We start from the raw sequence: 10,970 nt of genomic DNA on the forward strand, positions 1-10,970 counted from the left end.
TTCAACCAGGAAGTGCTGGTGGCCACTTTGGGACTCGGACTCTTCTGGGTCCCAAGAACAAAAGCATTAAAAAAAGACAAGGGGAAAGGGTAGGCCTGGTGGTGGAGTCCCTGCAGAGGCCAAATTTTTTTTTTTTTTTAATATAAGCAAGTTTTCCCACGCTTGTTGTTACTAGCCCCTCCTCTACACGGGTGGGCCAGGTTATGGGGGGAATTATTATGTGATGGGGAGGGGGTGCACGTGGTGCCCCCCATTCCTCTGGCTACTTTTGACCCCGGGGGCCAAATCTCCCAGGGACCGGCTGCCAAAAACAAAGGGGGGGGGGCGCGTTCAACCCTCTCTGGCCAATTTTGGCCCTGCTTTTGAAAATGGGGAGGGAAGCCTTGTAGCTCTTCTCCAAGGCTGAGTTTTGACCCGGGGACCCGATCCCAATGGGGCCCGCCTTAGCAGAAAAAGAGGGGGAAGGCCCCCCTTCCCAAGCCATGGCCTGGACCCGCTTTAAATAGTGAGGGGGCTGCTCAGCCCTCCTCCTGGAGCCGTTAATGTCCCTGTGGGAGTTTACTTTTCATCTTTTTCCCTGCCCACACTGAAGGGAGCAGAGAAACACCTTTTCAGCTGCTCCCTGCGAGTGGGAGCAACGCCCGCTTGCACTGGAGGCAGGGAGCCAGCTGGGGCCGCAGGGGCATTGGGGCTTCCTACTACAGCCTCCAACAAAGATGCAGTGGGTGCTATAGGGGCTCAATGGCCCCCACCCTTTTTTGGCGTGGTCTCAGGGAATGGGGTCCCCGGGGCCAAAATCAACCCACGGAGGGGGGTTGCATGCCTCCCTCCCTATTTAAAAAGGTGGAGTGCCCCAGGTTGATGGGTTCCACAGGGCCAAATTGGCCCTGGGAGGAGGCTGCATGCTCCCCCCCCTTTATAATATGACCAGGCTCTGGGAGATGGGACCCCCAAGGACAGAATTCAGCTCGGGGAAGGGCTGAATGTTTGCTGCCTTTGGGGGTTGGCCACAGGGCAGGCCCTGCGGCCTTGCACAGTGTGGGGTTGGCTGCATGTGGAGCGCGAGTTGGCTGCTTGGCCTGGCCACAGCTTATGGTAATTAAATATAGCTAGAAATTCACTGGGATAAAAAAGGTTACGGGGACATTATAGTTAGGAAATAGCATTAACAACCGGTGAAATTCACTGGAAAAATTAAAAGTTACAGGTATGTTATATTCAGGAAATAGAATTGAAATAACCATAGAAATTCAGTAAATAACCAAATGTTATAGGAACGTTATAGTTAGGTTTAGATTTTGCACACACAAAACCATAGAAATTCAGCAGTTATAGTTGGAGTCATCTGAGTTATCTCAAGTAACTATAAATTGCGCCCTCGCCATACACTGCCAATTACCCCACATCTTACATCAGTATCAACATCTTCTATGTCATCACTGAAAATAGCAACATGTGCTGTACAATTATTCATGAAAAAACTGTTCATGGCGAGGGCGCAAGGTATAGTTACCTTAGCGCGATGCTGTAGAACATGACTAAAGTAATAAAAAAATAAGACACGGCAGCCCATGTCATTTTGTCGGCATGTGTACCACACGTGCACGACTTCAAAATGACACAGGTGCTTTTTTTTTAGGTCTCGCCTGTCGATGCGCATGCGCATCGAGCAAGGCGAGAGTATTGGGACTTATCCACTCTTTATCCACACTGCAAGGAATCGTGGCGATTCCTTGCAGTGCCCGTGACTTTTAAGCTCAATGCGCATGCGCATTGAGCTTAAAAGCGCGTGCACGTCCGTCTTTGTTTACCCGCTCCGCCCCCTCCCCTTCCCGCCGTCTCGCATTTCCCCTGCCGCATCAAAGGCTTTCACGGCCGGCCGGCCATGCTTTCAGTTTCACGACCGGCCGGCCGTGTCAATTACATTCCAAAGCCCGCTCTCCCTGCTCCGCCCCCTGCTCCGGCCGAGACGCATTTCTCCTCCCTCCTCCCCCCTCCTGGGTCAGGTTACCCTGCTTTCTCGGAGCTGGGCAGTCACAACCCACCCAACCCCTGCGCCGCATGTCTGTTCCCAGCATTCTACAGTGTCGCCGTGCTTTGAACATTTTTGCAGGGTTGATTTTAATTTCCAATCCAGCCTTAGTTTGGCAGAGTTCTCTGTGTAATGGAGGGCGGTGGGTAGATGGCAAAACACACATATACAGGGGAATTATTCCCCAGCTCTCTCGCTTCTCCACAGACCCGCCCTCATTCATAGGCGACGAGGAAAGCAAAGCCTCGATCGAGTTCTTCTTAAAAAGTTCTTCTTAAAAGTAAACTTTCGTGTAGCCACGCTGTTAGTTTAATAAACTGCACAGATTGTATAGACACCATAGGGTGAAAGGCTGCGTAATCCCGCCTGGATTCGAGCAGGCGACTAGCCACCCCTATCCTTGGCCACCAACACCACCCGCACCTCCCCTCCCCCGCAGATGGCATCGCCGCGCTGGAATGCTAATACGTAGCCAGGAGGCAGGCGCACATTTCAGCCCTCGGGTGTTCTGCGACCTTTGTACCGCCGCAGGACTCTGCACCTTTCTCAGCGTCCTCCCTCGCGCCCTGAACTGCACCCAGCAGTATCCTCGAGGTCTTTCCCTTTAACAGTCCCTCGGAGGTTTTCTGCTTTTCTGTTTTGTTTGGCGCCGCTGCCGCCTCCTCCTACTTTGACGTGCCCAGATGAGGACGTGTCTAGCCAACCTCCCGTTCTTGTGCACTCTTTTATTGGGGATCATTGGACTGTTCAGATGTCTCACCCCTTTGCCCACATCACGGAGCGGCCCCTGCTTTACGGTGTAAATACCCCCCCGCCCCCGTTACAAAGCGCTGTTAGTTCTGCCTGCACAATAATGGACAGAAATATGTATGCAATGTAAGGATTGTTTACCGTGCGGGGCAGAACAGTTCCTGCTGTTTTCAGGGAAGCGCTCACAGGAATGTTCTGCCTGTAGCCTCACGCGGGGTCACGCTCTCAACGAGTCTGAAGTGCACCTTTACTTTTATTGCCGGGTTGTTCACCTCCAGCTTTATAAACAAACAAAAAAGACTGAAGTGTTCAGAACGCACACGTATTAAATATGAGTTTTACGTAGATTTTTTTAAAAAAAAGAAAAGCAAAACGGCACACCTGAGACAGCGGCTAACCGGATCAGAAGTTTCTGCAACTTTTACGTTGGGCTTTCACCTACAGGTACATGCATGTAAAATATAAGGCGCGCGTCTTAATTTAAAAAAATCAAAAATCCAAGTTACATTTATTTGAGCGAAATGCTTTTTCCTGGTTGATGCAATCACTTTAATTAGTCCCAGCTGATTGTAATTCTAGTCGGTGCACGGGGGAAATAGGAATGTGTATTTATAGTGCCCAAAAGTCGAAATATATGACAAAACGCACTGTGAATAAGAAATCATAACATCTCCACTCCTCGATTCTTCTTATGATACTGGCGTCAAGTGCAGGTTTGGCTGTTTTAAGTCGCATTATTTAATGGCAGCTTCACTTTCAGGATTACTGAATAGGCAGCATTTCTTGGCAATATTTCTGCTCCAGGAGGGTACATAATTTCTACATTATTTTACGGTGTCATCACCAAGAAGAGATAGTACCAGTTCTCCCATTTCTGAAATTGGCATAGAAGTTAGGGGTCAATTTAGAGTTTGGCAGATGGAGTTTACTCCGCTGGGAAGGCAGAGCACATTACCATGACCACAGGAGCATTTGAGTTAGAGCTTTTAGAATTGTTTATGGCTTTTTTTATTTGTAATTCTTTAGCATTGGCTACAGGAAACAAAAATGCTAAAGATTTACAAAAAAAACACATAAACAATTCTAAAAGCACTAACTCTAATGCTGCGAGACCTATTGCATTTCCAATGCTTGTCTGTTTAGTTACCGATCTGAGTTGGCTCAGTAACTAAAAAGAAACTAAATGGTGCAAAAGGAATTTTTTAAGCATTTAGAGATGCGGTAGCAAAACGGGGGATGGTGGGAGGGAATAGTGAAGCAACATGGGGGGGACGGGGTGAACGGTGAAGCAAAATAGGGGAGGGTGGGAGGAACATTGAAGCAATTAGATAGTGGACTCTAAAGTAACATTGAGGGGTAGGGTAGAAGCAAAACGGGTTGAGGGAAAGCAACATGGAGGGTGCTGATGGGGGAAGAAATGGAGAGAAGCCCACGGTGAGCGCAAGAGGGCGGAGGGTAGGAAGAAGCTATCAGACAATAGAGCAAAACGGAGTGTAGGAGGAAAGATGTACACAAGGGAGATTTCTCACACACACACACTAATTGGAGTGCTTCACACAAAAGAATAAAGTAGTGCTTGAAAAGCAAGCAGTGGACTCAGAGAGATTGTTAGAGACAAAATGCCCCATTGGAGGGACAACTACAAGATTGACACGCTGGTATATGAATTGGAAGCAGGTAAAGGAGTGATAAGAAAGCCAATCAATGGTAATCAATGAGTGAACTCCAATCCTCTTGGTAGTCCATAATATGCGTCTCAGCACATGCAATGTCTAGTAAGCTGCCTTGAAAAGTAATTGCTCTTCTGTTTGCTCAGCAGGAGAGGCCATTCACTACCCTGGAACCCGCTTCTGACTTAAGGGCAGACCGCACAGTTTCAGCACTGACAGAAGCTTTCCTCTAAGCTGGGGCTTGGCATACATGTTCTTTAAATCAGTCATTCGGTTGTCTCTGTCTAAGGAAGGACGTTTTCTTCATTAGTTTGCAGAGACTATTCAAAAAATGTCTCTTTTGAATTGTAAACCCATTCCACATAATTTTATAATGTAATCTCTGGTTAAGATCAGCAACCTGATAAAACGTTATATATGGTTCTTCCAATGCTCTGCCATTAATTAGGCTGTGTATGACTCTTGTGTTGGGTGTTTTGTTGTAGGACACGATCAATCAATTGGACGGTGACCTAAGGACCACAAAGGGTGAAATGGCTCGCCATCTGAGAGAATACCAAGATTTACTCAATGTCAAGATGGCTCTGGATATCGAAATAGCTGCTTACAGGTAATTCTAATGGAGCAGGCCTTTTTATTGTATGACTCAAATTAATGTTTCATCACTTGACGCAAACCAATTCAATTTCATTAGAAAATTCATATGGACATTCCAGTAGTAGATTTTATTCTATGCCGTGCCTTATAGTATGTGTAAATGTGTGCAAATGCAAGTTCCAAACTAGTAAACTGACCTGACCTATAAGAAAACGGGTAGATTGTTGAAGGTGGAGCTGATCCTTTGTGAAGTTGGTACAGCAAAAATCGGATGAGCCGTACATGCACCTCTGTTTATATGATCCCTTTTACATCCAATGTGTTGAAGTGGTATAGGTCTAAAACAGGATATATCTGTCTAGATGCCATGTTGGCAGAATATAATGATTACCCTGCCATTGCCACAGCTAACATGCACTAGGTGTAGGTCAAGAATACACATGACGACGGTCTAGTTTTTAGACATGATCCTAATTTCTTATGCCATTTCAAATTTTAGTCAATCTCCTTATCAACAAATTGCATGATTTAACCACATTTAAAACATGAAACTACAATGGTAGAGCAAAAACCATTACAGTAGTCAAGAAGGGCCCTGGCTAGAGATCTAGTCACCTCCACTAGGTGTTTGGTTTGGAGTAGTGGTAGGATTTTACAGAGCAGAGAGAGAGCTGCAGTTTGACTCACTTGACCACTGTGTTGACTTACACGTGAACATGAGTTTAGAATTGAGTATGCCTATTTTCATTCAGTGAAGTTGACGGAGGAGTTCCAAAGCCTGGGACTTAATTGAAGGGTAGTGATTTGTTCATTATTCCTCTTATTATCTGAAAGAGGCTCCATTTATGCAGATGAGCCTATTCTTTGTCCATGTGAAAACCTGGTCCAAGCAGAAGATGATGTTGGATTTGTTCTGTGGTCTGTTTTTTATTTGGAAGTGAACTTAGGTGTCCACATTACATTTTTTTGTATTTTGTCAATGGGAAACTAGAGCATTTCTAATGTTGGCTGAGGCGAATTCAGTGCTTCTTGAAGGCACAGACCCTGTTGGATGATTGCACAACACATTCCTGCATTTGCTCCACAACCCTATTTTTCCCAATTTGACAAGTTTCTTGAAATTTGGAGAGAGGTCTGAAGCTTGCCAAGATCGCCTGGTCTAGGCATGATTTTTCAAGAGAGGGGTGATGATAGATTATTTGAGAGGGCTTGGGTTGAGTCCAGAAACAAGACTATGGCCGGCTGCCTAGAATAGCATAGTGAACAAAGAAAAGATGGCCTGGAATGTGAACAGAATAATCACCAGTGGCTGAATTTAAGTTAAGCATTCCAACTATCTTCTTTTTGTTTTCCTCTTTGCTACTGGTATACCCAGCATAACGTCTGTGTTCACTGTTCCAATGGAATAAATCTATACATCACTTAGTGCTAGACAAGCCAAGACCGGTCTAGAGTTGTTTGTGTTCCCATCTTGAAGGGGTCTGACTTGGCAGTTTGGTATGTGTTGTTCCTTATGGGGCAGGACCAAGACTGATTTTCATATGGCTGGTCTCTGTCTAGAGTGGCACTGTGGGCAGAGAAACGTTGGACTGGAATGTGGCCCATGGAAATTACCAGTGGCTGGGATTAAATTAAGCATCCCACTGTTGCACTCTTGTTTTCCTTTTTGTTGTTCTTCTGATACAAGGGAGCATTTGTTATGTTTGTAATATCAGTCACAAGAGAAGAGAGGAAATGTTTCAAACATGAGGCTGAGCAAGATTCCATTCAAGAGTTTGACGCTTTGTGTTTGAGACCAGTATTGGCGCCTCATAGGTCTCCAAGAGTCTAAATATTAAGAAAGATTATTGTAACAGATGGAAAGGTGGGAGTATAGTTAAGAGTGTTACTTGTTTGGACAAAATATAAATGGGAGAGTTCCATATCCTGACAATTGTAGCTAAACCCCTTCAGAGAAGGTAAATATTCATGTGTCTTTCCATGTTTAAGGACCTCTAGAATCGATTGTAAGAATTTTATTGTTGATGAATTGAATTGTATTGGTGATGACTTAATCCCTTCCATGCAGCCGCGATTCCCCTCGTGTGCTGTAAACAGCATGAACAGGGGCGGGCCGTGACGAACCCCAGCCGTCATCAGCACACGAGCACCGTAGTGCATGACGGCTGGGGTTCGTCATGAGCATGGAAGGGGTTAAGCATCAATGGACAGTTCTAGTGCGTTCCAGTATTGGAAGCTTGTTTCCCAGTACCAATCTAATATATATTTTTTATGTACTTGCAGGAAATTGCTAGAAGGCGAAGAAACCAGATTCAGCACTGGAGGAATTAACATCTCATCCCAGAACCCATATACAAATCCCAGTTATTCATTTCAGTCTAAGGTGTATGGTTCCTCAGCCTCAAAATTATCACCCACTGTTGTATCTAGCAAAAAGGCAGAACGTGACGAGTCGTCCAAACTGGTGTCTAAAACGTCTACTCATATAGGAGAAACGTTTGAGGAAATTATTGAGGAGACTGTAGTCTCTACTAAGAAAGCTGAAAAGCCAGAGTAGTAAGGAAAAAAATGCCCAGTTAGAATCAATAACCCTTAGAGAAAGGTAGTATCAAACTTTTACGGTGGGAGGGGGGATATACACAAGTCATTTTAATTACATTCCCAAACTGTCACTTGACCTTGTCATAGGAAGATTTCTATGCCCCTCTAAGTGATGACAAAAGCACAGGTTCATTCTTGCTTCTGCTTACTTCCTGTTCAGTCTGAGGTAAAGGTTGGGCTGTCAGTGTAAGCAGTAGTAGCACAATCCCAGTTTCCATTTCCATTCTCAAGGTTTTTGTGTGTGATCCCAGATATTTAAGGATCATTCTTTTATCTTTTGCGTTAGGCGAGAAGTACTATCACCCCATTAACTCTCCATGTTAGTAAACTAGACATAGCCATTTTTCATACATTGTTTTCACACATGTCTGCACAAGGTCTATTGTACAATGTACAAGGCGAGTAGTAACACGATGAAATGTGAGATCAAATGAAGTAACTATTAGAGATTAAAGAAACGTTTTCAAATGGAACACTAAATGTGATCTGTTCGAAGCCAAATCGCCGGTCACCCCGAGCTCATCCCAGTGAAATGTTTAGATTGCTTGGGTTTACCAATGAAAGTCATAAAAACTTACAACAGTTTCTTTCCTTTTACTTTCTTTCCCTCTGACAATTTCAATGTGGTAACATTTCGCAGCCGCTCTTCTTAGAATTTTTCACAGATGTATTCACCAGAAGCATTCTTGTAGTTCATTATAGATTATTAAAAAGCACATAGATCCAAATTTACAAATGTGTAACCTCTGGCATGCAACAAAAGCACAGTAGGAGCAATATTACTCCTATCACACGGGCCTCTATTCTTGCGAGAGATAGCGGATCAGAATACCAATCTGCCAGTCTAATTCCCTCACTCCTGTCCTATGAATGTTTACTCCTGGTCAGATGATCACATCTCATTGGTAGCAGAGGAGGCCTTTGGGCACCAAATGACAGTGTTATTAATATACACATCCAGTGGGGAGCACATGCAGGATTAGGTATTTTACTCGAAGCTTTTCCTAACTAGAAGATCTTGTGTCCACTGGGCATGTAGAATGTAAGTGTTTGAGTGTTTGTGTATGATTTTCACGTAGAGTGTGATTTTTACTGTATTTAAAAGCACAGACGTCTTTCAGTGTATCTGGAGATTCAATGGAAGATAGTGATTTCATAGTCAATTGATTGCCAAGCAAAATATTCATTGCACCCAAATTTACATGTACGTACGAGTAAACAGATATAATCAAATGTGTCTCTTTTTTCACAAGGAATAGTAATCTTGAAAGCAATGGTGTGTGTGACAGTTGTCTTAAAAATCCAAAGCCTTCCATGAGAGAATAAAACTGACCTCACGCCTGGTGCCACCAGTTTGGATCTCTTGCTCCCACCAGGCCGGGAACAAGTGAAATTGATGGCACTCCGTGTGGATAATGGCGTCACCGAGACTAAGGAAGCAAGATGTCGAGTCAGATATTTTTTCCTCTGAGCTCTCGTGTTCAGGGAGCCATTGCCGATCCCATCCATGAGATTCCTCTGGTGGCCATATCTTGCGGTTCCAGGGTAGGGCTTGGGTTGCACTGCACTGCTTTTGAATTCACTTTCTTCCAGGATCACACACAATAGCTTCTTCAAGGCAGCACACAAGAACTTCTCTCTAGGCTGCACTTCCAAGCAAGGCTTTGCACACAATGGGTTTGAGATGCCTTATCGAGAGTGGCGGATTTGCAGGATCTGAGAATTGAAGATTAGTGTCTGGTGCGTTAGAATGAGAGTACTGTGCTTTGAGATTATGTTCACAAGGAATCTTTTGCCTGAAATCAAATCAGTGTTTACATTCACAAAACCAAGTCACTGGTTACCTTATCGCGTGAAGCACAAACTAATAAAGTGAATAATTCCAAACGTTTCTACTCCTTTTTTGCTTGGACTCAATTATTCTTCTGAGAGTGAAACATGGATTGAAGGCTGAAGTGGCCAATGTGTAACACAAGTGGAACTGTTTGATATTTGTATTTTTTCCTACAAAGCAAAGAGACTGCAAGCACTTCAAATGAAAGTGGAGTGCACTTACAGAGGTGACAGTTACAAGGGAATGTCCAATGTAAAACAATGTTTTACCTTGCCCTGCATTGCTAACAATCACTAACAGTAAGCAGGATTGTGTCCCAAATATAGTATAGAAAAAAAAATCACTCCATCGGAGTTTATGTTTATTATGTTTATGTTTATTAAAACTTTTATAGCGCGCTCTGTTACCACGGGGTATCCTGGCGCGGTGAGTGGATTGAGAACAAAAGTGCAGGAGCAGGACCTGGATGAACTATACGAGAGGGGCATTGAACAAATGGGTCTTGAGATCCTTCCTAAACACAGTAATGGTTTTAAGAAATATTCATCCAAAGGGATCATGGTTTGTGAAACAATATTTAGGGCTTAATTTTTGTGTCCGGTGTTATTATGTGTCGGAATTGAATTGCAAAACTGAAAGGGTGTGTAATTTGTGGTGTGGAAGAAGACATGCCTTGTTGCCTCTGCTGAGCAAGGATACATTCTAAGAGGGAACGATTCTCCGTATTGGACTGGAAGAGATGGAATGAAGACCTGAAACTCAGTGCTGCGGCTGGCACTCCTGCCCCTATAAAGTGACATCACACTAAACAACAAAGAGCAAACCACGCCGCTTTTCGTCGATTTGTCACGCATCATATTGTCAAGTGTTAAAAAAGGGGATACATTCGACCCCCAACATAGAGGGTTATTTATTGGAGTTGCGCGGGTGCTTGCGGGGCGCTGCACACTTTTGCTTTTATAATGTTTATTAAATAGACTCAGTGCTTTATATCCCCTTGCAACTTGGCACCTGCTGCAGAGAGCTGTCATAGCCTAGTAGATCATAAGGAATAATAATAGTGAGATAGGCTTCTGGCGGACTCTACCCCTGGCTCCCATCGGAGGGTTGCCTTGTCCAAAATGATCATGGTACCTAGACTCCTCTATTACTTTGCAAATGTCCCGGTCGTTCCACCGTGGACCTTCTTTCAAGAGTTGAAGTCGCTACTGATCTCCCTGATTTGGGGGAAAGGCCGTTGTAGAGGGGCCCTGTCGGCCCTGCAATTGCCCCGTGATAAGGGAGGGTTGGGCTCCCCGTCATTTGAAGCCTATTTTTTAGCGGCGCAGCTGCAGTGGCTATCCCGCTGGACCGCACAGCGGGACCTCAGTGAAATAGTCCCCAGATGGGCATCTGACAGTCCCAGAGCTGACCCGAATGCTACTCCCAGGTACGAAACCCAACCCGGCTCATCCGCTGTTGATCAAGGTGGCCAGATCCTGTATAC

The 10,970-nt window shown here is 44.6% G+C and overlaps 1 protein-coding gene across 1 annotated transcript in view; it reads left to right on the top strand.

The window, feature by feature from the left end:
• Positions 1–9,537, top strand: part of INA (internexin neuronal intermediate filament protein alpha) — a 29,405-nt gene extending 19,868 nt beyond the window's left edge. The window contains exons 2-3 of the mRNA XM_086922716.1: positions 4,938–5,062; positions 7,333–9,537. Coding sequence (XP_086778842.1) covers positions 4,938–5,062; positions 7,333–7,606 — 399 coding nt within the window. The 3' untranslated portion in view covers positions 7,607–9,537. The remainder of the gene's footprint in view (positions 1–4,937; positions 5,063–7,332) is intronic.
• Positions 9,538–10,970: the final 1,433 nt, after the last annotated feature.

The sequence above is a fragment of the Lissotriton vulgaris genome, chromosome 5, assembly GCF_964263255.1.
Source record: "Lissotriton vulgaris chromosome 5, aLisVul1.2, whole genome shotgun sequence".
Classification (NCBI taxonomy): Eukaryota; Metazoa; Chordata; class Amphibia; order Caudata; family Salamandridae; genus Lissotriton; species Lissotriton vulgaris.